Source organism: Metarhizium acridum (assembly GCF_019434415.1).
Source record: "Metarhizium acridum strain ARSEF 324 chromosome Unknown scaffold_13, whole genome shotgun sequence".
NCBI classification, from domain to species: Eukaryota; Fungi; Ascomycota; class Sordariomycetes; order Hypocreales; family Clavicipitaceae; genus Metarhizium; species Metarhizium acridum.
This window is the reverse complement of record NW_027094016.1, coordinates 3303901-3316768: the sequence shown is the minus strand read 5'-3', so window position 1 is coordinate 3316768 and position 12868 is coordinate 3303901. Positions and strand designations below refer to the sequence as shown.

Genomic DNA, 12868 nt, shown 5'->3' with positions numbered 1-12868 from the left:
CCCATCATTCTCACCAGGCGAGCTTCATTTACACCACTCGCTTGGCATCTGCGCGGTAAAAATCCCACCCTTTACTGCCGCCCTCAAACGCCATGGCGCCGACAAACTCCAAAGCAAACTACAAGACGTACGAGGCGCAAGCCCGTATGGTCAGGGCCATTGTCGCCGCCCACCCGGACGTCAAATGGAACTACAAAGGTAAATTGGTCTGCTCCTCGTTCCCTCCCCCCCCCCCCCCCCCTTTTCTGCCCTCTTGTTTCCATCACCACCCCTTCTTTCCACCCTCTACACCCGCTCCCTCCTTTTTGCGCTTCTGTGTCCGTGGGACGGGGAGTTGACCGTCCCCAGAAATCGTCGCCTGCTACGGCTCAGACATGACCGAGCACGCGCTCAACCACCGCTTCCGCCGGCTCAAAGCCCAGGCCTTGATTATCCGCGAAGGACGCTCCCGGGGCTTCGACATGAAGCACCTCTCCGTCGAGGATAACATGCCCGCGGCCCAGGACGCAGTCGACAAGACGAGTACGCCCCCCCCCTGACGCCCCTTCCACACTTGCTCGCTCTTCTTTCCAGCTCTCGTCAGCCCTCCCGAGTCCCAGAGCTCCAGGAGCTAACCCGTTGCGCAGATATAGCCAAGTACTTTGGCCAGTCGACGGCGGACGGGATCCAGTTCCAGTTCCGCGGCATCAAAAAGGACGCCGACCAGCTGCGCCAGACGCACTCGTCCGGGGGCGACGTCGCAAACTGCCTCTCGCTGCCGCCGGGCACCTCGACGCCCACCAAGGCGGCCCGCACGCCGGGCAGCCGCAAGCGCCCGCGCGCCGAGCCCAAGCCCTCGTCTCCCGAGCCCTCGGACAACGAGGAGGACTGGAGCGACAGGGACGAGTCGCCGTCGAAGCGCGCCTCGAAGCGCGCCCCGGCCCAGAAGAACGGGGCGCGCAAGGCTGCGGTCCGGGCGAGCGCCACCATCGCCGCTGGCTCCGCGCTCGACTCGGACTCGGACGTGGTGCTCGTCAAGCCCGAGTCGCAGTACCAGACTATTTTTGGCGGCGACGCCGCCGCCGCTTCCACCTCGTCGACTGCTTCTGTCGCCGGCGCATTCACCGAACGCGCTACCGATCCCGTCTTTTCCACTGCCTTTGGGGCGAACCTTTATTTGGGCAGTTTCGAGGAAGCTATAGACGCGTATGGCGACGGGGAGATTTGAATGAAAAGTTTGGGGGATTGGGGGGGAATGCATGTGGATGGGAATTGTGGCCGATGTGCGAGGGGGGAGCGAGAGGGCGAGACGGGCGCAGAGCCTTTTTGACACTTGGGACGCAGGATGGACTGGTGAGATGATTTCTGGCGTGGATTGGGGAGCGTTTTGACTGCGTGACGAACGGACGGAGGATTAGACAACACTTTGCTTGAGCTACAATACACTCGATACCCATAATGTACACTCAACTTTTTGATATATTCACTACTTCGGCCATCAACCGAGTAGCAACTTCCACAATGCTTCCCCATCTATAAAGTCGTGATGTATGATATTCACCAGCCAGTAATCAGATCGAATGCCGCTCAGTACCTTTTCACTCTCCGACCCCCGTCCGTATACCTTGGCCCATTCTCCCCACAGACCAAAGGCCTCCTCGCTCCACGCCTTGAAACTCACCTCCTCGATAATAGTTGGTGTGACAATCTCCTTTCCAGGGAACACGCCCCATGTCACGGCGTTGGTGCTCGCTGCGCCGGTTCGTGTGGACGCCCCGCCGCTGATATCGGACGAGACAAAGTCGCCCTTGGCGTTGGCCGCGTAGAAACAGACGCTGTCGAAGTAGTCGGATCCCTTCAATTTTTCTGCTAGCATGTGCCAGTCTGCTGATGGTAAGAAGAACTCAGCAAAGGCCTTCTGGAACACGAAGCCGTTGACTGGGCCCCAGCCGAATGTCCTGTCGCTCGACGGGATGCCGTTGACGGCGGGTTGTGACGCAACCGTCAGCCAACCCTTGCTGTTCATTTCTACAAGGCGAGACTGGATTGTTGACGATTCAGGGGACAGCCCCTCTTCGCTCCATGGGATGGCCGGTATCTCGCCCTTGATGTGCCTGACAAAGACATTGTTGACATCCTGGCGGCTCGTGGGGCAGCCCCAGAGCGTCACGGCCTGATTGACCGACACGTGCAGGCTTACGCCGTAGCCGTCGATTTCACCATACGCCGGCGATCTCGAGTCGCCAAACCGACCGTTTGGGAAATCGTCCCACGTGGCTTCTCTGCCCAGGACACCTTCACCTTCGGAAATGGCAAGCGTGTTTGCGCGCGAGTTGATGCTTTCAGCCGGCACACCCGCCTCTTGTCCGGTTGCCTCCCATTCAGGGTGTGTTGGTGGCTGACCAGCTACAATGACTCGGTTATAGGGGTCAGACCCAACAGAGGAGTGCCTCCTGGATGTCCTGGAGTGAGTTGAGGCTCGGGTGCCGTTAACCTGTATTGCCGGAGGCGCAAGAGTACCAGTCGTCAATGAGCGCTTCCTCATTCTCCGATCCACGGTGAATGAGACCTGTTCTCTCGACAATAAATGAAACAGCCTTTTCCAGGTTCAAGGTGTAAAAGTGAAAGCCTCTACGGCCTGGTGTCCGGCTCTTGATGCTTCTAATTTGGTCAATGAGTTCACTGACAATATCCACACCAACTAGCTTGACCTTTTCGTCATCGCCCCTGACAGCATCGAGACGATCCATGATAGGCGGGCGGCATCTTGGCGTGGCTGAGCTTGGTTGTCCTCTTGATCATCTGATAGCTCTGAATTGGCATCAGGCCAGGAAGGATGGGGATAGGTCTTGAAAACGCCACTAGGGTGTTCTCGGAGGGTCTTTTCGAAATGGTCATAGGCACTGATGTCGAAGAAGAGCTGGGTCATGATAAAGTCGGCACCGGCTTGCACCTTGTCCACCAGGTACGGCAAATCATGTTCCAAACTTTGCTCCTGAGGATGACTCTCGTCAGAGTGGCCTTCGGGGTATGCTGCCACTCCAATACAAAAGTAATCTCCATACTTCCTGCGAATATATTTTCACAAGGTCGATGGCCCATGTGAAATCTTCCTGTCCATCATCCTCTGAATCTTCTGCATCGCCGTATTCTTCCTTTCGCGGAGGGTCTCCTCGGAGAGCGAGGATATTACGGATACCGAGGGCTTTGGCGTCTTCAAGGGCCTTGTCGACAAGACGCTTACTCATGTTGGTGCAAGTCAAGTGAAGACATGTTGTTAAGCCAAGCTCCCGCTGGCAGAGCTCGGCGAGTTCAAGGGACTTGGTCGCGGTTGATCCTCCAGCTCCCCAAGTAACATTGACAAAAAGAGGTTTCAGAGCCTGTTCCATACGCTGTAGTCGATGGCGAAGGTTGGAGAAGCCCATGGCGGTCTTGGGAGGGAAGAATTCGAGAGAAAAGTACTCTCTATCGGCCGGCAGAGCGGCGACCTTGTCTGTGATTTTGTCCATGGCGACAGTGTAGGAGGCGATGAACAACTGAGGGCGACCTCGAAAAACAATTTCACTGAAGACTCCGCAGCCGGATTCGCTCAGTCGAATTTGAGCCGGAGCAGGCCACAATGCAAGATGCCGTGACGGAAGATAGCTCGGCGGTGATGTGCCGAATCTTGCTGTGTCCGAGTGTGTCGCAGCCAAATGGAGGAGGGAAGGGTTGGGATGCCAACGCCACACGACGATGGAGCAGGAGCTCAGGCGCCGTTTTGCGGAGTGAGTTGAAGGAACAATGATGGCACACAAGCAACAGGTGAGAGCCTCTGAAGCTGATGACCAACGACGCAAAGAATTCAGCTGAAGATGAGGAGTTCGAGTCCAAGACTCCCACAGCTCAGCCCAAAGCCGAAGATGAGCCACAAATGCCCATCGTCAAAAGGCACAGAAGGCCTGGTGGCAATGGACCAGTTGATGTGCTCAATTGTCCTCGAGGCGGGCGAAACCCCACTGGTTCCGACGAACGAGAACGGAGGAGATTTTTCCCACGTCCCAGGAGGAGGCGTTGATTAACGAACTGACAACGGACGGTGGGGGCCTGTCGGTATGTGCAATGACAGCTCTGGCTCCGGAGCAGCAAGGCAGGAGCAACCGAGGAGAGGGTGCATTGGAATTTATTAGCATCTATGTAAGCAACGGAAGATGCGGGCGGGCAAGTAGCATTTGCTCATGGTGCCTCAGTGCTGGGCAGGATAAGTCCCCCTCGCTCACTTGCGTCGATGTTATCATATCGCATCAATCATGACGATGTGTGACGGCAGAAGCAAGTAATTAGATGACGTCCTGGTCCTGATTACTGCAGCTCTTGACTGTTGCACATTGTGCCATCCTCAGACAAGGCTTGAAGCCGCGGATCGGTCCTTCAGTTCCAGAGCTGTGTTCCATTGATGTTTTATCTGCACAAAAGGTGCCATGCCAGGTGCCACAGCTCCCAAGGCTGTGCTCCGTACGGGGTGCGGCAGTCGCTACCCACAGCCGAATGACGCACCACGCCTCAAAACGGCAGGGGCGCCTGCAGGGTCCTGCCACTCCTGCCACTCCGGACATCGCATTGGGAGATGCTGTCACGCGTTCAAACTTTTGACCACCACCGGAAGCTACAATAACTTGGCTTGCTCGCCGCGCGCGTCCCCTTTATCGCCACAACCTTCATGATGCAATCATCCTCATGCAGCTAGTCTACGCAAAGCAGATAGGCTGCAAGGGAGCCTGCCCGGCTCTCAGGGTAGCCTCGCGATGGCCACCCGGTATATCCAGACCAAGTTTAATACAGTTGCCAGTCGCACTAGCAGCAGCTTCGCTTCGGAGGTGGTACGCCGTCAACCTCACCTCGTTAGACAGCAAATGGAGGAAAATATGGAGCGAAGCCGATCAAGCCGGCGCCAAACAACCAAACAGTCCAAGGGCCGGCGACCTGCAAGACCAACTATGTCTTACCAATGTTCCCATACCCTTCGGGCAGCCTGCATCTGGGCCACCTGCGAGTGTACAGCATTGCCGACACCGTCGCCAGGTATCACAGATTAAAAGGAGATGATGTTCTCCTGCCGATGGGCTGGGACGCCTTTGGCCTGCCCGCTGAAAATGCGGCACTCGAACGTGGAATAGATCCTGGGGTGTGGACGCAGCGCAATATCAAGAAGATGAAGGAGCAGCTTGGCTTCATGAATGGTAGCTGGGACTGGAGTCGCGTAAGCATCGATGACTATCTTATACCAGAAATTCCCCAGCGTTAACTATGTCGTATAGGAATTGACGGCTTGCGACCCCGAATTCTACAAACACACACAGAAGCTTTTCCTAATGCTGCACGAACGGGGACTCGCGTACCAGGCCGAGGCCGAAGTCAACTACGATCCCGTGGACAAGACTGTGCTGGCGAACGAGCAAGTCGACGCAAATGGATGCTCTTGGAGGTCCGGAGCCAAGGTGGAAAAACGCAAGCTAAAGCAATGGTTCTTTCGCACTTCTGAGTATCGCGAGGCTCTATTGCGAGATCTAGATGAACTCGCCAAGAACAATGCTTGGCCTGACCGCGTCATCTCGCAGCAGAAGAATTGGTTAGGTAAGTCAACTGGCGCCTTGGTCAAGTTCCCGATCATGGCCGTGGGGGGTGTCAACGTGGGCAACGCCATAGAGGTCTTCACCACTCGACCAGACACACTTTTTGGGGTTCAGTACGTTGCCCTTGCAGCTTCTCATCCGGTTGTCGCCAAGTTGGCAAAGAAGGGACGCTGAGCTGCAAGCCTTCTTGGACACTCTACCCGGGCTCCCCCCTGACTCCAAAGTTGGCTACCTTTTGCCGCATCTGCGAGCCATCAACCCTCTTGCTTATCACGACGAGACCCCCGACGCCACCAAGGCTTCTCTGCCCATCTATGTTGCCCCATATGTACTTGGAGATTATGGTGAAGGCGCCGTTATGGGTGTTCCTGGCCACGACCTGCGCGACCATTCCTTCTGGAAAACACACCAAGAGGACCAACCAGTGCGTATTGTTCTCACAGCATCAGAAGACGAAAGCACTACGACTCTACCGATGAGTGAGCCTTACCTCGAGCATGGTGTCATGACGCATCACAGTGGCGCTTTTAAGGGGAAGCGCTCAGTGGAGGCTGGACAGATTATGGTCCGTATGCTCGAGGCTGCTAATCTCGCGAAATCGGTCGAGAAGTGGCGCTTGCGGGACTGGCTCATTAGTCGGCAAAGATACTGGGGGACTCCTATTCCCATTATTCATTGCGCTTCTTGCGGTGCTGTCCCGGTCCCCGATGAGGATTTGCCCGTTAAACTACCTAATGTTGAAAAACATTGGGCGAAGGGCAAGACTGGAAATGCGCTGGAATCGTCACCCGACTTTGTCAATACATCTTGCCCCAAGTGCAAAGGACCAGCTTGCCGAGACACCGACACCATGGACACGTTTGTGGACTCGAGTTGGTATTTCGCTAGGTTCATCGACCCTCACAACACCCAACAGCTCTTTTCACCCGAAGCCAGCAAAATGCTGCCCGTGGATACTTATATAGGAGGCATTGAGCACGCGATTCTCCATTTGTTGTACGCGAGATTCGTTTACAAGTTCTTGGCGTCGACGTCATTGATGCCAGAATATACCGACGAGACAGCGTCCTCAGCAGAGCCATTCAAGCGACTGATTACGCAGGGCATGGTACATGGAAGAACGTTTATTGACCCTGAAAATGGCGTCTTCCTGAAGCCCGACGAAGTGGACTTGTCGGACCCATCCTCACCCAAAATCATCGCAACCGGTGTTCCGGCCAAGGTGGCATTCGAGAAAATGTCCAAATCAAAGCACAATGGTGTTGATCCTAGCGAATGCATTGCCAAGTATGGAGCAGATGCGACGAGAGCCCACATCATCTTCCAAGCGCCCGTGGGAGATATTTTGAACTGGGATGAAGCCAAGATCTCTGGGGTCACTCGCTGGTTGCAACGTTTGCATGACCAGGTGGTGGCCGTCGCGGCAGCTGATGAATCGAGACCTGCCAAGGCCCTGTTGGAGGGAAAGTTTGGTAGCGTTGGCTCCATGAGCTCTGAGGAACTGACACAGTGGGACGCAGACACAGCCTTGTGGCGAGAGGTGCAGCACACCATTGCCTCTGTCACCCAGTCATACGACGAGGTCTATTCTCTCAACACTATTGTGTCGGATTTGATGCGCCTAACCAATACACTGGCAGGTTCGCAGGCTAATGAGGTCATCAAGAAGCATGCATGCAGCGTTCTTAGTCGGCTCGTGGCCCCTATCACACCTGCGTTTGCTGACGAATGCTGGAGCGTGTTGCATCCTTCCAAGGGGCTCATCTTTAATGCATCCACCTTTCCCTCGCAGGACGGTACCTTGGACTCGGCCATGCTTCAGCCCCGACAGCGATCCTGCGCCGTGCAGATTAATGGAAAGATGCGAGGTGTCGTCGACATACCGACACCACCCACTGACCTGCAAGGTGACGCGCTGAAAGACTGGGTGGTTGAGGAAATCCTCAAAACTGAGCAAGGCAAGGAAAGATTCGGGGATGGGAAAATATGATTTGGCCAAGGCCAAGAGGGTGATTGCTGTGCGAGGTGGCAAAGTAATGAATTTTGTCTTGTAAAAATACCACTCTAGATAGGCTGTACTATAGACGTGTAAAACACTGCATGACCATGTCACGTTCAGGAGTAACCCGCCTTGCCGACTCTAGATGGTACCAGGCGTGTATGAAGCAGCTCATTACGAACAGATGCGACTATGACAACTGGCATTGGCAAGTCACATTTCAACAGAGAAATAGAGCAGAGCCAGAAACAAAAGAAGAAGATGGATTGAAGAGGGGAGAAAAGTGAAGTCTCCAGAGGGGTCGGTGTAGCTTGGCCCCTTGGCCCCTGAATGATGTCTGGCTTTTGCATGACCCTTTTCCCGCCAACCACCCGGGTCATGGCCCACGTCATAATTGATTAATCCATCGCAATCCAACCAAAACAGAAGAAATGAGAACAAAAGAAATCCAGAGAAAATCCAAAATAACCTCCCTCAACACCTTGAAGCCCTTGTAATCCCATCCATTTCCTGCAGCTGATATTCCCACGTCAGAACTAATCCACCACAATCAAATCAAAACAAAACAAGTACAAAGGATATCCGAAAAAACCTCCCTAACAAATTGAAGCCCTCATAATCCCATCTCTTGCAGGTGGTACTCCTCCTTGCCCCTTTCTAAAGGTTAACCCACCGCTTCAGAATCCACTGGATCTTGACGATCCTCGCGGAATCAAGGGACACATTGGCGCGGAGATGGCCCAAAAGGCCATTCAATTCGACATCTACGCAGAGTTAGCATCCCGTGCTTTCCACGGCTGCCGAGGGATATACGTACCGGTCAAGTGACACAGCTCGTGGACGTTGCGTGGAAAGTCCTCAATCTCGCAGCCGCCAAGGCAGCTGTGGATGAGGTGGTAGCAGGTCTCGCTGTGGAGGGGCCGGAGAGGAACCCATGCTCTGCCGTGGTAGATTCTGGCGTTGGCCTTGGAGACGTCGTCGTTGTGAAACCTGCCAATGTTAGCCCCTGATTTAGAAAGGGGGGGGGATGAGTGATACTTACTTGAGCGCGTCTCTGATGATGAGTTCGCTTGTGTCTGGTTTGTCCTCTTGGATGGCCAGTCGTTGGGAGGCTGCTGCCGCGGACAACATGTAGTATCCTCCTTCGTCGGATTGGTCCACGGAGCGTGCTTCTTCCTCGGGGGGCTGTTGCGTCGTGTGGTTTTCTTCCTCGGCGGGTTGGCCCAGCGTGCTGTAGGCTTCTTGCTCTGGCTGCTGCTTGATGGGCTGCGTGTTGGAGGGAGCAGGGCTGGGGGTCGCTTGAGGAGTGGTGGTGGTGGTGGTGCTGTTTGAGCCGAGGAACTTGTCCATGGCGAGGACGTCGGGGACGAGGTCAGAGAGCCCTTCGTAGACGCCTTCGTAGCTTGGAGCAGGGCTGCTGGCCTTGGCCGGGGCCGACTGCTCTGTTGTTTCTTGCGGTTGGGCCTGGGGCTCTTGCGATGCTTGGGGAGCCTGGGCTCTGATGCGTGGTGGCTGCAAGGCACTGCGGCGAGTGTAGCGCGAGATGTCCATGGGGGCATGCTCGAAGCGAGGAGTGCTTCTGTATTCCGTCATGTTGATGGATCGTAGAGTTGGAATTCTTGCCATGAGTTGTATGCTTGTGTTTCCGCGTGGCAAGGTGGTTTCTTGTGTGTTTGTGTGCGGTTGTGTGCTTCTGCCTGGGTAGACTGGTTGCTTGTGTGTTTGAGTGTTTGTTATAGTGTTTGTATGCTTCTTGGCTTCTGTCGACGGCTGTCTTTGGTGGTGTGTGTGGTTTTGACGATGCCAATTAGTAGGCAGGGTGGCTTTATGCGTGTGAAGCATGTTTTTGTATGTAGTTTGTAGACAGCGTATTGTGTGTGTGTTTTGTTTATAAGTTCAGTGATGGACAGTATTGTTTTTGGTTTAAAGGACAGTGACAAGCCTGGATACCAGAGCAGAAGTAATGACAAGGAGGATAGGATTGTTTTGGAGATTCAGCCATAGATGGGAGACTGGGCTCTTATTTATGTCTGGACGCCTAGTCTTTGGGCCGTGGAAGATGGAAGATGGGGAGAGAAGAGTATATAGTTCGTGGCGGTTTAGACTTGCAAGCTAACATTTTGTTCTTGGATATAGTTATACGTCGAGGTTAGTCTGAGTGTGTAGTTGATTTAAGATTTGAAGGTACGGCATAGGGGGGGATTAGACGTGATGGGCTGAAGAATGGTCCATCCTAGGGTGTGAGTCATGTTAGGACTAACTTATCTCCATGGAGCTTGTAGCTTGATTAGAAAACCTATGCTGCCAGTTCGCAGACGTAAGGTCGGCCCGGGTATTATTAGATTATAGCCTCACCGTGCAAGGGCAAACCCTGAGCAGGGGAGAACAAGGATACAAAACATATTGGCAAGCAATTTACAAAACTACTGATTACAGGTCTTTAGACGATATATATTTGCACAGCTGTGATATCTTGGACGCGGGACTTGGATAATCTTGACGTTGACATGTTAGACAAGTATACGGACCTAGGTGGCCAAGTGTTGCAACCCAGTCGTCTCGCATCGACAAGAATTTATTGCAGCCGCGTTAGCGCAATACGCGGTGTTAGCTTAATCCAATGAGAGTTCATGGCGAAGACCAGGCGAACCTTAACTATTTATTGCGCAACACTAATTGTGTTGTAGTCTAGATTGGGTAGAATTATAATATGCATTTCTCAAACTATGCGGCCGCCTTTCGTATCTCAAAGATCCATGGCATTATGTTTACGCAATGTCAGACTCTAACGATCTATTTACCAACTATGAATCATGGCAGCTGCAGTTTCTTGCATCGCATTTGCTGCTGCATTGTCACTTCTAGTCGTGAAATGCTAGAAAGGAAGTAGCAAACGATTCTATTCCTAAACAACAGGACTTGTAGATATCCCTCAGAATCTAGCAAGCCCAGCATGACTCCATTCCAATCATTAGTCCAGTCGTCTCCTCCTTTGCTGTTCCTCATCCCCCAACAACGCATCCTCCTCGGATCTATCCTTGCTATGAGAGCCTCTGTACAAAATGTAGTGCTGGGCAAAAAAGATGCAGTCATACACCATGCTCACATTCCCTAGGGCGAACTTTACTGGATTGCCTGTGATGCCACTCCAGTCGTGCTGCAAGTAACTGTCGATGCACTGTTGCCCCGTGCTCAATACACCGCCCACAAAGTCAAGCGTAATCTGCCAGATGCTCCATCCCTTGGTACTCTGGTTGCTGTAGTTGGCTAGAATCTGCGGAGTGAATTTGATAAGCGTGATTAAAAGCTTGACGTAGCCCACTGCGTAGATGATGTCTAGCTCGCACCAGTCTGTTGCCGGATCGATAGGGCCCTTGGCTGCTTCTGAAGCAACTACTAGATAGGTGGCGAGGACGCCGAGGAGGCAGCCCAGCACGACACCGACAATGAAGCGACTGGGACGGGTGCCGGTGGAAGGGGTGAAGCCCCAGAGCGTGCGGAGGAGGTATTGCGAAAGAGTGATGGCAGATATGACGGAGGCGTGGAGCGCAAAAGTGATGTCGTTGAACTGGACAGTGGGAGTGAGATTGTTGTGTCGAGCGGCGTACTGTCTTCGAATGACGGGGGAGTAGTAGAAGGCGACATTGGAGACGAAATACGCAACGAAGCCTGGAACATGTCAGTCTATCTGCTCACGTTGGAGCTGGCTGGCGCCAACGACTCTGGGGGTATGAGACATTGCGGCGGACCATACCTAGGACATTGATGAAGGGGAAATCTACAGTGGTTCCGGATGTGCTCTTGCGACGAAGATTCAATACAAGTTGGGGATAAAACGAGGCGCTCCAGCAAAAGGTGTAGATCCAACCAAACAGGGCAGAAAGGAAGGTGAGAAGGCTCATGACTTGGATTGTGGCGGGTGATTTTCTGGCAAAATTCGAAGAAATCACGGCGTCGATGCAGTCGTGTGATAGAAATCACATCCCAGAGGCCATTTTCTAGACCTAGAGAGAGTGACGTTGGCGGAACAGAAAGTAGACGACGGTGACGGCCATGACTCGAAGCAGGACATGTTAAATTCCATGGAAATCACGACACTTCTGCACTTAATGCGCAACACGGCAATGACGCCTTTGTGGGTCCTGCTTTCCTGAAAGGGGGACGACAGGCCAGGAGGCCTTTCGAACCCATGACCCCCCATGTCACAGCTGCAGGTGATCGCCTGAAGCCACAAACCGGAAAGGCTCCTCTTCCCCACCTCCGCAATTGTGACAACCCTCTGCAACGCTGACTATTTTTCTCGGTACGCTCATTTGTGACCGCCATGACCCGGTAAAGCTGCAGGCCAGCGTTTCTATGAGCACGCATGAGACCCAATTCGCCCGGCTGGCAAAGCGACCGGTGTCTCGATAGGCGTTGTATCACCGCCCTCGAAGTCACCATCTTCGTCGAAGACGGCCAGTTGACATGGCTTACGAAAATTGCCGGCATACTTGCCAGCCTTCATCGGGGCGATGAGGCTGAGAATGCGACTTTGGTTGGCCTTCTCTCTCACCGAACTGGCCTTTTGTGGTACTGACGTCCTTGTTCATGAGAAGCTTCAAGAAGTTCCAATGCCAAAGAAGGGAGCTATGCCGAAGTGGTTTTGATTACAATAGTTTGGCTTATGGGGGTTAGACCGAGGTAATAGACATTCCTTCGGGGCCAGAGTTATGGCTAGTTTCTCAAATGCATCTTTTTTGGTCCTCTGGGCATGACAGAAACCATAGATGCCCCAGATTTTGACAATGTGACGTCTTCTAACGTCGTTCTAGATAAGGGTCAACATCTGAAGTGTCCATCTCCTCTACAAATCAGCTCAGCCAGCCTTTTGCTGCTCTTCTATCAGCCACTATTGGTCACGAACTACTCCGTCAGATCTCTTGTTTCCATATATATGGCTGTGATTTCACATTATTCAACTTGATAATCGCTCAGAAATGGGATAAATGGGACCAAAGATGTCTCTGATTTGGAAGCTAGACGATTCGGCAGCCGCGATAACCTTTGTGTGATTTCGCTGCCAACCTTCAACACGAATGCTTGATCCACGAGGGCATCGGCTTGGGGAAACTGCTGTCACACTCTCTGACTCTGCTGAGTCGGGATTGTCGGATTGCTAGACGGGCGCATGAGCACGCAAGCTCCATGATATCTCATTGGACGCCTGGTGGCTGGCTCTCGTCAAGTGGACGGGACTGGCGTCAGCCATTGGATCACACTCGCGAGTACTATTGCG

The 12868-nt window shown here is 53.3% G+C and overlaps 6 protein-coding genes across 6 annotated transcripts; 2 read left to right on the top strand and 4 right to left on the bottom strand.

Moving 5' to 3' along the window:
• Positions 1-92: 92 nt before the first annotated feature.
• On the top strand, positions 93-1207 carry J3458_003649 (uncharacterized protein; the record flags this gene model as incomplete). The annotated part of the gene is made up of 2 exons (XM_066117879.1): positions 93-198; positions 627-1207. The coding sequence occupies 2 exons, from the start codon at positions 93-95 to the stop codon at positions 1205-1207; spliced, it is 687 nt and encodes a 228-aa protein (XP_065977671.1).
• Positions 1208-1477: 270 nt separating this feature from the next.
• MET12_2 (methylenetetrahydrofolate reductase 1) lies at positions 1478-2524 on the bottom strand (the record flags this gene model as incomplete). Its single annotated transcript, XM_007808634.2, has 1 exon — positions 1478-2524. The coding sequence occupies one exon, from the start codon at positions 2522-2524 to the stop codon at positions 1478-1480; it is 1047 nt and encodes a 348-aa protein (XP_007806825.2).
• A 466-nt stretch (positions 2525-2990) lies between these two features.
• MET12_1 (methylenetetrahydrofolate reductase 1) lies at positions 2991-3488 on the bottom strand (the record flags this gene model as incomplete). The annotated part of the gene is made up of 1 exon (XM_066117878.1): positions 2991-3488. The coding sequence occupies one exon, from the start codon at positions 3486-3488 to the stop codon at positions 2991-2993; it is 498 nt and encodes a 165-aa protein (XP_065977670.1).
• Positions 3489-4966: 1478 nt separating this feature from the next.
• Positions 4967-7581, top strand: LEU5_2 (coenzyme A transporter; the record flags this gene model as incomplete). Its single annotated transcript, XM_066117877.1, has 3 exons — positions 4967-5218; positions 5277-5704; positions 5754-7581. 3 exons carry the CDS (start codon positions 4967-4969, stop codon positions 7579-7581), a joined length of 2508 nt encoding a protein of 835 aa, XP_065977669.1.
• Positions 7582-7913: 332 nt separating this feature from the next.
• Positions 7914-9183, bottom strand: J3458_003645 (uncharacterized protein; the record flags this gene model as incomplete). The annotated part of the gene is made up of 3 exons (XM_007808636.2): positions 7914-8354; positions 8408-8580; positions 8633-9183. The coding sequence occupies 3 exons, from the start codon at positions 9181-9183 to the stop codon at positions 8248-8250; spliced, it is 831 nt and encodes a 276-aa protein (XP_007806827.2). The 3' UTR covers positions 7914-8247.
• A 1068-nt stretch (positions 9184-10251) lies between these two features.
• J3458_003644 (uncharacterized protein) lies at positions 10252-11642 on the bottom strand. Its single transcript, XM_007808637.2, has 2 exons — positions 11345-11642; positions 10252-11259 (listed from the first exon to the last, which is right to left on the bottom strand). Exons 1-2 carry the CDS (start codon positions 11490-11492, stop codon positions 10562-10564), a joined length of 846 nt encoding a protein of 281 aa, XP_007806828.1. The 5' UTR covers positions 11493-11642; the 3' UTR covers positions 10252-10561.
• Between the last annotated feature and the right edge of the window lie 1226 nt (positions 11643-12868).